Here is a 16,192-nt window from a genome sequence, read left to right as displayed (position 1 = left end):
GCATCAGTCAATGCCGGGGCTTATGAGGAAAAACATATATAAAGCACTTCAAACATTAAAGAAATGACCGATTTCTTTAAACATTTAGGACTTTTAATTTGAAATATCTCCCAATTGGGACCGTAGATATGTCTGATTTCCAGGATAAGGACTGTCTTGAACACAGCTGCATCCTTCATTTCCTGGAACTCTTAGAGAAATCTATATACAGGAATTTTTTTACATAAAAAGTCTGAGTTTTATTTTTATTAACTCTTCCTTGTCCAGTAAAAAAGTTTTAATGTTAGCATAATTTAAGCTAAATCTCAGAAACGATCTATAAAGATTCGAAATCAGTTAATTGTTTACTTGTATATGTTAGTGTATGATTTGTCGTCATCTTATTTTGAAAAACGGATGTTGTTTCACGTAGTTCTTTCCGCTAACTTTGCAAAACCGGATGTTGTGTCACGTGAATCCTTCCACTAACTTTATCAAAACCCTCGCGCGCTCCCAATCGAATGCGTTTACCGTCAACATCAGTCTATAGCTGCACAGAAATGTAAGTGTCGGCTGAGTTGACCACGGAGATCCGAGTGTCGGCTGAGTTGACCGCAGTGGAGGCACACGACTGTGGTCCGCGGCCTCGCTATTTTCACGTTCCTGACAATCTGTTCCCTTTGGTTAACTCTGGGTCAGAGGATGTGTAACACTTGGGAGGAAAGTAACACTGAATGGTAGTGTAACGGATCCCCGTATAGATAGATAGATATATACTTTATTAATCCCCAAGGGGAAATTTGTCGAGTCAGTAGCAGCAACACACAAGAATAAAAAAACAAAACACAAAATATAAGAAGGGTTAGGGTGATCTGGCAAGAGGTGAACTGTTGTAGAGCCTCATAGCCGTCGGCAGGAATGTTCTCCTGTATCTCTCCTTGTGGCAGCGGAGCGTGAGGAGACGTCTGGAGAAAGTACTCCTCTGTCCCTGTAGGAGGTGGTGGAGAGGGTGGTCCGGGTTGTCCAATATGGACACCAGTTTCTTCAACGACCTCCTCTCCACCACCTGTTCCAGGTGCTCCAGCTGGCAGCCGATGATGGAGCCAGCCTTCCTAACCAGTTTGTTAAGGAGGCTGGTGGCACCGGCTCGATGCTGCTCCCCAGCAGACAATGGCAAAGTGCAGCACACTGGCCACAACCGACTGGTAGAATAACTCCAGCATCTTGCTGCACACGTTGAAGGATCGAAGCTTTCTCAGGAAAAAGTCGACTCATCCCCTTCTTGTACACAGCGTTGATGTTGGCCTTCCAGTTCAGTCGGCTGTCGATGGAGACGCCCAGGTACTTGTACTCCTCCACCATGTCCACGTCCACTCCCAGGACACTCAGAGGTGTAGGAGCTGTCGCCTTCCTCCTGAAGTCCACCACCATCTCTCTGGTCTTGGCCAGGTTCAGCCGCAGGTGGTTCTCATCGGCCCACTTTACAAAGTCACTCACCACTGCCCTGTACTCCTCCTCCCGTCCATCCCTAATACACCCGACCACTGCAGAATCATCAGAGTACTTCTGCAGATGGCATGACTCCGTGTTGTACTGGAAGTCACTGGTGTACAGGGTGAAGAGGAAGGAGACAGAACAGTTCCTGTGGGGCTCAACATCACTGACCACCGTTCCAGACAGCACACGGCCCATTCTGACAAACTGTGGTCTGCCTGTGAGGTAGTCAGTGATCCAGGAGATGGTGGACGCGTCCACACGGCCACCCGCAGCTTCTCACTCAGCAGCAGTGGCTGGATGGTGTTAAATGCACTGGAGAAGTCAAAAAAAGTGACTCTCACAGAGACACCGGTTCCATCCAGGTGCGACTGAGCTCGTTGCAGCAGGTAGATGATGGCGTCGTCCACTCCCACATGAGGCTGGTAAGCAAATTGCAGAGGGTCCAACGATGATTTCACCTGCGGCCGGAGGTGGGCCAAGACCAGCCTCTCCAGCACCTTCATCACATGGGAGGTGAGGCGACGGTCGGTAGTCGTTGAGGCCAGATGGTGCTGACTTCTTTGGGACAGGGACCAGGCACGACGTCTTCCACAGCACGGGACTTCCCCAGCCTCAGGCTGAGGTTGAAGAGGCGCTGCAGGACACCAGACAGCTGGGTGGCGCAGGTCTTTAGGACCCTGGGGCTGATGCCATCAGGACCTTCAGCTCTGCGCTGGTGTAGTTTCTCCAGCTGTCTTCTCACCTGGTCAGTCGTCACAGAGAGAGGGGGGAGGGTGGAGGAGCCCATTGTTATTGAGGGCTCGGTGGATGTGCAGCTCAGCAGGGGACAGAGGGGGAGGAGGTGTTTGGGAGGTGTGATGTGTGGAGGAGACGGGGGAGGGCTGTGAACTGAACCTATTGAAAAAACAGTTCAGCTCGTTGGCCCTCTCCAGGGAGCCCCCTGGCTGTCTCCCTCCCACCTTGAAGCCAGTTATCTGCAATCGGCGTCAGACTTTACTGCTGGTGAACTTCTTTATTTCTTTTCTTCCGTTGTAGAAACATGAACCAAAACAATTTAATTAATATCTCCTTGTCACCACCGTAAGAGCGTTAGCCTCATACGGGTCCATTAAAACTATCAAACTTTAAATAAAATGCGCATCCGTCCGTAACATTTAGCCGTACCGTCAAGTTTGTATATTAACACAAAATAAAGGTGCGCTTCCTTCTAACATTTCAAAATAAAAGTCAAATTTAGCTCAAAGCGGAAGTAGATTAAAACATATACAAAATCATTAAAACAATACAAAATAAAAAGGCATACATCAAAACCAATAAAGCAGATACAAAATAAGGCAATCAACACAAAACAATAAACCTTTTAAGGGGTTATTTACAGGTAGGGATGCACCGATCTAATCGGCGCCGATCCATATCGGCCGATATTGCCATTATCGGTTTTGATCGGCGTTCTCAAAACGGCCGATCAAACCGATCGATCAGATGACGTAACATCTGCGAGAACTATCAGACGTTTCAATCGCCGCGCACCGCAACGGAGACTATGCGCCCCGCGAGGGCCGCAGAGTGAGAGGTCCACGAGGGGATCCTCACCACCGAGCGGCGTCCCCGTCCCCCGAGTTGAATCTCTGGGTCAACTCAGCCGACTCTCGCATGTCTGAGCCCCTATAGACTGATGTTCACGGTAAACACATTCGATCATGAGCGCGCGAGGGTTTTGATAACGTTAGCGGAAGGATTTATGTGACAACATCCGGTTTTGCAAAGTTAGCGGAAAGAACCACGTGAAACATCCGTTTTTCAAAATAAGATGTCGACAAATCATACACTAGCATATAAAAGTAAACAATGAACTGATTTTGTATCTTTATAGATCGTTTCTGAGATTTAGCTTAAATTATGCTAACATTAAAACAGTTTTACTTTACCAAGGAAGAGTTTATAAAAATAAGTCTGACTTTTGTATGTTAAAAAAAGTCCTGTCTATAGATTTCCCCAAGAGTTCCAGGAAATGAATAATGCAGATGTGTTCCATACATATCTGAAATCCCCAATAGCAATCAAACAATTTTAATGTATCAATTCGGACATTTTTCAAAGTAAAAGTCCTAAATGTTTAAAGAAATTTGTAATTTCTTTAATGTTTGAGTTGCTTTATATATGTATTTCCTCATAGTCCTAGGCAATAATGCTACACAATAAATAGAATGCTTCAATCGACACCGTGATCGGTGATCGGTATTATCAGATCGGCAGATACTGATTTCAGTGATCGGTATTATCGGTGATCGGCAGATACTGATTTCAGTGATCGGCACAAAAAACCTGATCGGTGCATCTCTACTGAATGGGGGAGAGAACATACATGTACAGTTGTGTGACAAACAATTGCCAAGATGCACAATAATGTCTTTATTATATTTACAATTTATTTACAGGTATATAAAATGAACACAATGTACCATATTTACAGTCAAATATTAACAGCCACCTTGGCAAGCTCCAAATCTTGAAAGAAATTGTTTTTATTTATATATAAATAATATATTTAATATATAAATAAATGTATATATATATTTGTATTTATACATGAATATGTATATATAAATATTTAGTTATATACTTTTATAAATATATCCTCACGTAAACTGTTTTAAGAGGTCCCAATTTACACACATTTGGTGTAGATCTCCAGAGACGAGCTATATATATATATATATATATAAACCAGAAAATATGGGGAGATGTATTCTTAATATTTTTCGCCAAATAGAATGATTCAAATAAAAGAAATAATGACAGGGTGTTTGCTTAGTGCACACATTTTAATAAAAACGTACTATAATCATTGTTCCTCACTATTACATCTTAGCAACTTATATTTATCTACATTTTAGCTTTTAAAAAACAGAAGGGAAAAACTCGGTGACAACCACGTTGAGTAGTTTGGCCGTGGTGAGAGTTTTCTGAATAAAAGGCCACTTCTTGTGGAGGCACTATGAAACATAACTGTTGTGTATTAAATTGTAGTCTGCAGTGCTTTTATCTGACCAGCAACTTGAATCATCTGTACATACGGCAAGGTCAAGTAATTCTCACTTTCCACTTAAAGTGCTTATTTATTTGTTGAAGGAAGTGAGCACATCTGTTGAAAAAGGTGAATTTTCACCTGTCATCAAGACACACCTCAGATCAACTGAACTGAGCACCAACGAAGGCTTCTGGACTTTGAATTATTCATATTGGTCATATTAACCTGAAGTTTCCCTCAAGCTGATATTAGCACAGCTCACAGTATGAACGCTCAATACACATCGCACACCTGAAATCACAGCACGTAATGAAGGTCCAACATCTTCCAACCCTAAACAGGTTGTGTTATCGCTTTAAAACCAATGACTATTTTCTTTAAAAAAAATTGCATTATTCATTGAATTGAGTCTGTCAGATTACAACATTGTAAAAGTGACACGTAACCGAAGATAAATATAGTTGTCCCCTGAGATAAGAACCTGAAAGGGCCCAAACAACACCTGTAATAAGTTGTGTATGAAATGTGTCTGTCTGTGTGTGTGTGTGTGTGTGTGTGTGTGTGTGTTCTTGCATATGGCTGTGATCAACAGTTAAACTTCCCTTCTCTCTACTGTCAGCCACATTGAATTAAAAAACTTGATTTTCATTTCACAGGCTGTCCGAGGTCTTGCGGAGGCTGCTCTTCACGACGGAGGACCCTCAGGGGGTTTTCTGGAGGGGATGGGTTGGTTAAAAAAATAATCAGGGCGGGCTTTGAACGCATCGTAATGCATCACAATCGCGCATCATTTAGTATTCTGTACCTCAACGACCGTGTGAATCCAGTTCAACATCTCCTCCACATTGCAGTAAACGCCGGGCCGTCTCTCCCGGGCGCAGAGTATCCAAAGAAAACATCATTTTTGGACCATTCACAAAAACTCAAACTAATATTGAACTGCATGCCTGAAGAGAAAACACTCTAAAACTGATAATATTCATCTTTTTCCTTTGCATCGGTGGACTGTTACCTGGCAGGCATCCCCCCCCCCCTCCCCCTCCAGTAAACCAGCACACATCATCCTTTGGGTTATGGCACTAGCGTACACGGTGGGGCTGGAACACTTGGCCTGGTCTATCAGAGGGATGAAGGCCTTCTGCAGTGAAGGAGAGATGTTGCCTGTAGGGGACGAGGGATGCAACACTCAGTTATAGAGAGGAGACTTGTATTCTTGATGAAGATGACAGGGGGGGGGGTGCTTTCTCACCATTTTCCTCCAGGTATCCCCAGCCAGTCACAGCCATGGAGGCTGAGGCCGGAAGGCCAAAGGCTTTAGGAGGGAGACACACTGGCTTGCGGACCTCTGAAGGACAGGGAAAGGACTTTCATTATGATAATGTTAGCTTTCCTTATTGTTTTATTCTCTATAACCTTGAACAAAAGCTTTGTCAAATTGGCAATACAATTGAAGTTAGAGCGTGCTGTTTGACATAGAGACCACAAGAGGGCAGTAGAGTAAAGTCTGCACTCCTCACAAGCCCTTCCAGACTCCACAAGGCCAGTACGTCACACTAATACATAAGGAGTAATAAATAAAACGAACCTCCCACTGTGATTGGGCTGCTGAGTCTCATCAGTGCGATGTCGTAGTCGTTTCGTACCGGGTCGTAGTCTCCGTTCAATATGATCCGGTCCACATCGGAACCGCCGAGTGTGCCGATATACGTCCGGCCTGACACTCTCCAGCGACTCAGCTCTTTTTTACTTCTGCAAGGCCCCAACAATAGAAAGAGAGAGTCAGGAGGAGGAGGTTTGAGTTTATTACGTTCACCCACGAGAGACATTCATTGGAAATTGTACACTGACCCAGTAAAGCAGTGGGCGGCGGTGACGACAGCGTGGTGACACCAGTGAGCCTCCACACGTGTGATGGCCCCCCTGTTGCAGGCTGACCTGCCAGGGCCAGTCCTCGATGAAGGCATCCGTACCCCCGACTATCCGGCCCGTAGTGCCCACCTGTCCACTGTCTGGTGAACAGAAGGTATCCCGTTAAGATCATTGGCTCGACTGTCAGCCACTTAAAATCTAACTTTTATTCCATTTGTGTCGTCATTCGATTCATCTAACCTTCTATTCTATAAAGGTCACGTAAGACAAGTTTCTTTTCCCTGTCCAGAACCTTTAAAACATTTTTTTAAAATGTGTTGTAAAGAATGAAGGAATCATCTCATGTTGCTAAGAAAGAGTTTTGCAGTTTGTGTAAAACTATTTCCTCCAGTGCCATTTTCCATTTTTCACCCCTGAGTCCTACTCTGACTGTTAAAAGTAAAACAAACAAAATGTAAACAATGCTAGTTGTTCGTGACTTTAAAAAAAATCAAACTCACCTGAACAGGACAAAGTTACCACAGATCTAGATTTGCATACCCTGTGGTTGGGAAATAAAATGCATTAATGCAAATATCTAGAGTTGCACATGTACCACAAACAGCGACCCAACAATGAGTCAGATGTAAAGTCACATGTAAACCAAACTTCACCCATGCTGAACTTAAGCAAATCTTATGTATAAATGTATCTGCCGGGTTGATGACTCCGAAAATGAAATGATCATGGTTTCAAGTTTAGTCCGATACACACTACAAGTCCCAGCTGTGGAGACATTTATAAACCATTCGTAGTTCTATGTACTTGTGATTTTGTATGTATTTTATTATATTTAATGTTTTGTCCTTTCTGGACGTTGGGTCTGAAATAAAAGTTCGATTGATTGATTTTTCTCTGTTTCTCTTCTTTTTTGATTGACTCAACTACCTTCTGTTCACTTTCATAGGGTCAGAAGATGGAGAGGGAATAATAAACATGGTAACGCCCTCCTTCGTGTTTCCAGTATTGTGTTTCAAGATCAGCTCGGTTAGCATTTCAATTCATTACATGGTGAAAATGAGAAAGCAGAAAAAAGTCACATGAATTAAATTCTGACAGGACTTTCTCTAATGAAGAGAAACTGTAGGAACAGACACCAGCCAGAAGAGAAGTTAAGTGGGGGAGCTGAAAGAGAAGTTAGAGTTATTTTCAAACACAAGAAGTGTGAGATGTGTTTTATGAGTTTTTTTATTTTTTATTTTAAAAGGTAATAGAAACTTCTGAGAACCAGATCTCTGTCAACAGCTGTGTGTTCGTCTCTCTTGACCTACGAGTGATGTTACCAGCAGCAGCACACAGATTCATAAAAAGGCACTGATATTTAAGAGGACTTCAGGTCTGATGTCAACATGCTCACGACAGATTACTCACTGGTCTAAGGTAGCCTGATGGATGGGCGTGTTGGTCGTACCGGGCTTGACGGACGTGAACAGTCCGTTTTTCAGGGAAAACGTCAAGGTGTTCACCAGGATGCTGGTGCTCCTGGGTTTCCTGTTCAGACACAAGGGAGGCGGCGCAACGGCTCAAATAACACATTCAATTAGATTTGCAACACGCGCACTTTGCAATGGAAGCAAACCATTTGCATACGAAAAACTCACCACGTGTCGCCCAGTTGTTTGCACGCCGTCTTCGTGTTCTGCTCGCTCCAGTTGTCGCTGCACACGCTTCGCCAACCTTGGCCCTGACTGTACACCTGCAGGACCTGCCGGCCCGTCATGAGACGCACTGTAGGAGAGAAATGGCACAAAAAAGGAAGAATGTGGACACATCTGTGTTCTTGGCTGGTTGAATTCTTAATTGTGTGGCCAGCCAAGAACACAGAGAGGTCAAACAGTTCAGGTCACTTATTTACTTTAAATATGACAAACTTAATGTGGTCAATGCCCATGGTCTATGGACAGATGGTAAACAATCACAGATGGGTGTAATGTTTGGATATTCATACATGTATGACCATTTCTGGCCTTATTGTCCACATTGTCTGTGTTTACCTCATGACAACAACACAAACATTTTCCTCATTAATGTGCAGCCCTTTAAAAACGTTTTGAATTGAAACGGCTGAATATTTGTTTGAGGAGCCATCACTATTGTGGAGTGCTCGTTCGTTCACGTCAACATGCTCCATGGTGGTCGGCAGTGTGCTGGTCACAAGTTGATCTGGTGGTTCTACATCGTCTCCTCCGGTATGTTCAGACCAGACACGATACGAGAAGGTTTCTCGTTGAATTGTAGAATGCAACAATGCAGCATTCGCGAGGACAGCTGCGTGTTCTCTTGCTATTATCAACATCTGCCGTAACTACGACAACAACAGACGCATTCGACCGAAGGTCGCCAGTTAACAGGGTCTCAGGTTGAACCGTAACACCGATGGCGGGACGGAGGGGTCAAATCCATATGGAGGGGGCCCTCCGAAACCCCCTCCTCCGTGAGACGGAGGAAAGTCGCATCTAAATCCGTACGGGTGACCGTCATATCCCTGTGTAGGTGTCCAGTGAGGAGCAGTGTGGTCCGGCTGTGCCGGTTCATTAGCCGCACTGCTCGGCGGCGGTCTACTCGCGGCGCACGGCGTCTCCAGATAGCCGCCATTATAGACACGAGGCTGTTTCTGTAGGAGCGTGGTGATATATGTTGTCCATATCTGGTATAGTAGAACAGCAGGGGCACCGCACGTTACAAGACCGACGTTAAACAGTTACATCCATTCCCATCTCTGCACAGCGGCCATGTTTCGCTGGTCTTCTTCTTCTACTACTTCTATTTCTTCTTCTTGGATCCCTTTCAGCAGTAGCGGCTCGGTGTACTGCTGCTGCCTCCTACCGGTGAACACCCATCGTTGCTGTTTCACCCCCTGAGACCAACCGGCCTTGAGGAAGTGAACTGCACGCTTGCTTCTTTTTTTTCAGTGTCACCATGGAAACATTGTCACATGACATGTATGTCTGTGCTGTGACGTCGCTAGTGACGTCACGGAGCACCGAACCAGAGTCCGTAAATAGAAATGACTTCCAGCAGGAGTTACGTCTGTGAATCTCACAGAAACCCCCTCCCACCCAGGGAAGTGGCTGAATTGGAGAAGGGGGTGGGTGGGCTCTGCTGTGAGATCACAAAACGGGTGGGTGGGAAGGTGATTCTCAGAAATGAGAATTGCCAAGGACAATAGATAAAAGAGGAACAAAAAGGGAATTCATTTCTTATATAAAGAAATTAAAAAAGTCTTCAAGTGCGTTGTCTGTGCGTTGTCTTACATTTTTTAACATTTCTTTAAAGAAATTAAAGTGTTCAAGTGCGTTCATGACATCACCACATCAGCTGTTCTTGCTCATGAGTTTACTCCAATTATTCACTGTAAATTATTTTTTAGTCAAACAAAATATGACAACCCTGCTATTTTCAGGGTTTGTGTGTATATAAATAAATATCTATTTATATACAAACAATTCAAAATAAGATAATCATACGCATATAATTGTATATATATTGTGTAAAAAATAAAAAACATATATTGTTTATAAATATTTAGATTAGATATAAATATATATATTTATATACATACATATGTGTGCAATTGAGGACTTTTGTCATTTTTTTTCCTCATACAACACACTACCAGTGAATTCAGCCTCCCTCAGACATGGACAGGAGCCTTCTAAAATGAATGGGCAAAGATGTAGACTTACAGGTTATGCAAGTGTGTGTATATGTATATATATTAAAAAAACATTGCCAATGATGTTGTCATTTCCAACCATTTACTTTCATTCACGCAAAATCATACCGATCAATTTTTAAAGTCTGTAGAACAAAACATTTCTTTCTGGAAGAGAGAATGTTAAATGTTGGCAACTACATAGAATTTCTACTCTAAGTGCACGGGAAACTAAGATAGACAGTTTTTATACATGGAAATGCATAGTGGTCAAAAATAGAAGAGCAAAACATGAATAATTTGACCATTCAACAAATTCCTACCAAAATTCAGGAAAAAAACAAAACAAAAAAAACTGCACATTTATTTCACTTGTAAATACTATTACAAACGCTTGAGTCAATAACATCCCACCACAAGAAGTCCGCTTCAATATCATACAATGCCAAATCAAAGGCAATTTTACATCTCCAGCTCACCAATGTGTCAAAACTTCAGAGTACACATTTTTCTGTAGAAAACATTTGTGTATTTTTTTCTTCTTCCTTTATACAGAATATTTGTAAAAAGTTACGGTAAGATGCATCAAACAGAAATCCGAAAAGCCCACGGACCGCCAGCCTCTGCAGGTGTTACGATCCCGCTGACTCTGGATCAGCAGTCGGTGCAGCCGGCGGCTCCCATTTGCTCTCTGTCTCAGGCATCTTATGCTGGCGGGGGAGGGGGGAGAGGACGAAGCAGTGGTGGAGGGCTGGGTGGGGTTGGGGGGCTCAGAGGCATCCACTAGCTCTCCTCCCCCCCTCCGATCCCCTCTTTGAGTCTCCCAAAACACTCCTCTTTGGCACTTAAGCCGGCAGACTCAGCTTCTTTCCTTTCAGCACTGAAACGAGACAAGACGGCTTTAAGTTTCACGACAGATCCACAGTGTCCACCAGAGAGCGGATTTATGTGCCGAGGCCATCTCCCCGACCTCTAGAACCTGGGACCCTTCATAGCGCTTACATTTTGCTAGAACACATTTTGAGTCACTATATCTCATTGAAAAATGTATTGACCTCAACTTAACCTGACTGAGCCATCTCTACTACTTAGTTGAGGTAAACAATCTACTGGATGTCACTGTGTCTTTAAAGAGATAAAACTCCAATATTAAAAATAATGACCGTAAACAAAATAGAATAAATGTGTAGAATAAGTGTTTTGTATTTTCCGTTTATCTCATGAAACATTTCAAACAGCAGAGTTGTTACTTCTGACGTCGCTTCTTCTTTTCTATTACGACTTGGTGCCGTTGTGAATTTATTTAATGTCCTTTTAAAACACTGAGAGCAGAACATATCCAATTCCATTCAGGATTTAATAGTATAACTAGAACGGGCACTCGGGAGAGCACATACCTTCACCGCATGACCTTTGACCCGATCGATCCCAAAATCTAATCAAATGGTCCCCGGATAATAACCAATCATCCCACTAAATTTCATGCGATTCGGTTTAATACTTTTTGAGTTATGCCAATAACACACATACAAATAAATAAATACACAGCGATCAAAACATAACCTTCCGCATACTCAGAATGCAGAAGGTAATTAGATTCATTTAAATGTTGTGAATACTGGACTGCCTGAAGCTCTGGGGCTATCTTACAAATGAACACGTGTGAGATTTAGCGACATCTAGTGGTGACCGTGCATATTGCAGGCTCAAATGACGGCGGGCCTAAAGTACAGACGGTATCTTTAGGCTTGTATATACTACGAGGAGCTACTCTTACAATACGTTGTTCTTTTTCATGACAAAGCCATTGCTTTTTAAAAACAAAAACATCCAGAAGTGGATTAGAAGTTATTTACATTTTAAATAAATCTCGACATTGGTTCTAGAGCAGCAACAGCAATGTTCACGATGGCAAAGTCACTTTTACATTAATGTCAAATCTATAATTATTCCAACGGAGAAAAACCTAAGATGTCAATAAAATAAATTATATTCCAGAGCGATGTTTATAAATGATAATCATCAATAATGAACACAAAAGTCAATCTTCCCGTCCGCCAGCAGAGAAGCTTCCAAGATCCAACCAAGGTGAACAGAGACACGACCGCTTCACACAGACCGCTTCACACAGACCGCTTCACACAGACGGCTTTAGTTTGAGCTCGTTGGATCCTTTGTGAACGTAGAGGAGGTGGACGACAGACTCAGAGGTTTTGCTTTCGTTTACGTGTTCGTTGTCGAGCAGTTCTCCTCAACTGGAGTGTTCAGTGTCTCCGCCTTTGCGCTCTATGCTGATCTAGTTCTGTGTGTGTGTGTGTGTGTGTGGGGGGGGGGTTGAGGTAATTATACCAAGAGAAAAGAGGAGAGCTGTGCACTGCAGCCTGATAATAAATTACACCAATACATTTTAAAGTACTAATAAAAAGCAACAGTCGCGTCGGGTTTGTCAGTACTCCGGTCTTCAATAATTCAAGACTGGCGCTTGTTTACCGAGTTTCGATTCACTGCTTTCAGTCGATTTACAAACAAATGGAAACAACTTAGCTAAACAAATGAAACAAAAAGCAGCAGCGCTCACCTTTCGTTACATACAAATAGAAGAAGTCGCAGTAGAGGATGGTCTGCACCACCCCGGCAACGATGGCGATCATGTCAAAGAATCCCTCAAAGTAGAACCTCCATATCCAGTTGAAGAGGTAGAGGGCTCTGTAGAGGCCCAGGAAGAACAGGTAGTGGGTGGTGATGGTCTCGGCCTCACCGGTCTTGCTGATCATGAACAGCTGGGGCAGGATGGCCACCGACTCCAGGTATATGGAGAACGTCCACAGAATCTGGGCCAAACAAAAGAGGGAGACGGAGTGTTGGCGGGGGGGAAACTGTGCACCATGTCACAGCTGTACACGGAAAAATATAACATACGTGTTTCACACACAGCAATTCCTTTGAAACCATATACAACTCATGTTTTAATGACATTAATCAAACTTCTAGAGAGAGAGGAATGACCAGAAAGCACAACCATGTGGGCGAGCAAGACAATATAAGGTTGAGCTGGCGTGAATAAATAAATAGAGGCAGAGAGCCCATGAATGAGAGTGTAGTGACCCGAGCCCATGGGAGACGTTCTGCATGAAGACTTTACTTTTTGCCTCGTCCAGTTTTTCTTTGAAGCCTTTCACTGGCTTCACATCCAACATGTTACCACATTTGCACCGTTTATTCGTTTTCTTGAGACCAACTCTGCCGTGCCTAGACTCATCGCTTAGAAAACTAAATAAAAAACACGACCTCGCTAGTAAACAAACATGTGCGCCCTCCACCCTCTGCAGAAATCTGAGTCTGTTTAATGACAGCGGTCTCGGCTCTGCAAGCAGCCTGAGTCGCCGTCACTCCGTCGGTCCATTTTATAAACAAGCAGAATATGAATCACGTTGCGATGTTGCTTGTATTGCTGTGACCGATTTTAATATTGGTCACGCTTTGATTATCTCGCTTGGCGTTGCCGAAGAAATTTTAAAAAAAAGGGCAGAGAGCTCCGGAGAGGGAGAGAGCAAGAGGAGAAAATAATAAAGCGCGGCTACAGTTTGGTCACCAAAGGAAGAGCCGGTGACGCAACACGAGCAGGACCGAGCCACGTCTTTGCATAAAATCAAACCGGATTAAGCTTGTGCACCCAGCCTGTAAAACCGGTATTCGACCCGGTTCCTCAACACGTGTGTTTACATAAAGAAAAACGTTATTTCCAACTCTGCTGACGATGAAACCGGAGGGACAGCTGGCTGGTGTAAATGGAGCATCTCTGCTTTAGAATAGGAGGGGCAGAGGGTGGGGGTGCATCACAGCGTGCGTGTGTCCTCCGCACGGTATTGCTCACCTCCAAAGGTGAGAAGTCGTGGTTAACCAGGAACGCCAGGCCGCCAACCGGGACGACCAGAAACTCCACTCTGAACGTGTCGTGGTTCCCGTCATAAGTGGCCTTGAACTTGGCGTAGACCAGGTACACGGTGGCGTACACACAACCGATGTAGATGACCTGGAAGACACAGAGCGTTACGGATGGATACTCTCCTCGGATCTGCGTGGACGTCGGGGAGCAGAGTCGTGTACGGCCCGCCTTCAGCAAACACGGGCGTGTCGGATCGGCAAAGGAGTCGAGCCCACAACACAGAGAGCTACAGGATAAGTGTCTCACCTTCATGGTGGTGTTGTAGAAGGAGATGAAGGAGGTGAGCAGGTCCAGGTAGCGAGTGGTGAACACAAACGCAAACAGGACTTGACTCTTCCCAGAAATACCTGAGGAGACCACAGAGGGGATTCAGCATTCGTTTACGTCAGAGAGATAGGTGCATTACAAAAAATATATCTATTACGTGCACATATGACATTCAACTCCTGCACTGGGAAGCAAGGAGAGTTCAGCGTCTCGCTCAGGAACCGCTCGACACAGGGAGGAGCGGTGGTTAAAAGGCACAACCTGCTTCATATTAAACACACACTTCATTTAAAGAACACAAAACACATCGGTGTCCAGAGGACGATCCATCCAGACAATTTCACAACATTTGGTTTGGTGTGCTTGTACAAGTCATTTGCATTTTTAAGCAAAACAGCACCATATCTATAAAAATAAAAATAAACAGACATTACAAATAACACTTCAGAGCCAAGACTGAGATTGGAAACTTGAAATTGCATGTTTACCATCATGTTCGGGTCATTTCAGCTATTTTAGTTTAGACCGTAGCCGGTCCAATAAACGGTCAGTGTTGTCGATTTGAGTGTCTCCACGATCTTCATCCTCCCCTAGTGTCCCTGTGTGGATCTTCAGTCACACCAACTGTCAGGCTACAATTGTGTGTGTGTGTGTGTGTGTGTGTGTGGGAGATGATAACTGATAACAGCAAACCACAGTCTACTTATAATAGATCAGATATGCAACCGTTTAGATCACTGACGCTTGGCCTGCGCGTGCAGAGCGATGTGTTTAAACACAACCGCAGCATTGACACCTCTGGTGAACGTGTGGCTGCGCTGCAGTGATTGGACCATGACCTTTGACCTTTGACCATCGCAGCAGAGCGGCAACACGATAAGGCAGCACGCGATAATTCATCCAACCCCCCTCCCTGCAAAAAAAACTAAACCCGGAACAAGCAAAACAATTCAGAAATATTAGATTCAGCCACTGACTTTTGCATCTTCGACCGACACACTTGTGAGCAACCGGGTGCTGCCACGTCAGAGAGGTCACTCCGGGTTAACGCGACGTATGGTGAGAACAATGAGGGGGTGAGAGAGCACAGTCCCCGTCCTCCCCTCGACAATCTTAAATGCACGAGGCCCAACACGGCAAACTAACAACTGCTGTGGCCCCCTGGGTCCCCCGTGTCCTCATAACCTGACGTAGTTGCGGGGCCCCGCTGCAGTGTCGAGGCTAACGTGAGCTAACAGCTGCAGCGAGCACAGGGGACGTTAAGAGTGTTTTTCTTGCCGTGGCGGAGGGTTAATGAAGGTCCACGTCGCGCCACCGGTTAACCACGTTCCTCACGCTGACAGCGAGGGTCAGAAACGACGGAGAGCTGACGTCGGTGTTGCTAACCAGCCGGCTAACGCTAGTCGAGACGCTAACGGGCTCCAACTGACGTGACATAAGTTAAACAGCAGACATTTTGTGTTCTTCTAATCTAGAGAAGACGACGAGACACCTTCTGTGCGACACAGGGAGGGTGGTGCAAACCGTGAAGGGTATACGACGGACTTACCGGCACAAGACCTGGTTTTCCATATTTTTAGCAGCAGGATGATGATGGCTGCTAGGTGGGAGAGATCGCCGGTTAGCCTGAAAATGTTCATGTTTATGGGAGCTCCGGCACAGAAAACCCAATTTGAAGACTCTATAAAGAGCTCCGCGTGTCTGCAAGTAACGATTAGTTTACGTCTGACAGCGTTGAATGACACCGCGACACTCAAATAGACCGTTTCTGGCTTCAGAAGGTGGGGAAATGGCGAGCAAAGCGCGACGTGGCTTGGGGACGTGGCCAAGACAACGGCACCCAATGCGAGCCGAAACCGTCCGCACGCTCAGCCAATCAGAAGAGCGGGATGTCTCATTTGCATAAGTT

The 16,192-nt window shown here is 44.5% G+C and overlaps 1 protein-coding gene and 1 pseudogene across 1 annotated transcript; both read right to left on the bottom strand.

Moving 5' to 3' along the window:
* Positions 1-3,873: 3,873 nt before the first annotated feature.
* Positions 3,874-9,150, bottom strand: LOC130204048 (transmembrane protease serine 3-like; annotated as a pseudogene).
* A 1,001-nt stretch (positions 9,151-10,151) lies between these two features.
* kdelr2b (KDEL endoplasmic reticulum protein retention receptor 2b) lies at positions 10,152-16,098 on the bottom strand. Its single transcript, XM_056429021.1, has 5 exons — positions 15,833-16,098; positions 14,263-14,363; positions 13,945-14,103; positions 12,649-12,901; positions 10,152-10,950 (listed from the first exon to the last, which is right to left on the bottom strand). The coding sequence occupies exons 1-5, from the start codon at positions 15,921-15,923 to the stop codon at positions 10,916-10,918; spliced, it is 639 nt and encodes a 212-aa protein (XP_056284996.1). The 5' UTR covers positions 15,924-16,098; the 3' UTR covers positions 10,152-10,915.
* Positions 16,099-16,192: the final 94 nt, after the last annotated feature.

The sequence above is a fragment of the Pseudoliparis swirei genome, chromosome 13 (genome assembly GCF_029220125.1).
Source record: "Pseudoliparis swirei isolate HS2019 ecotype Mariana Trench chromosome 13, NWPU_hadal_v1, whole genome shotgun sequence".
NCBI classification, from domain to species: domain Eukaryota; kingdom Metazoa; phylum Chordata; class Actinopteri; order Perciformes; family Liparidae; genus Pseudoliparis; species Pseudoliparis swirei.
This window is presented reverse-complemented; position numbering and strand designations above follow the sequence as displayed.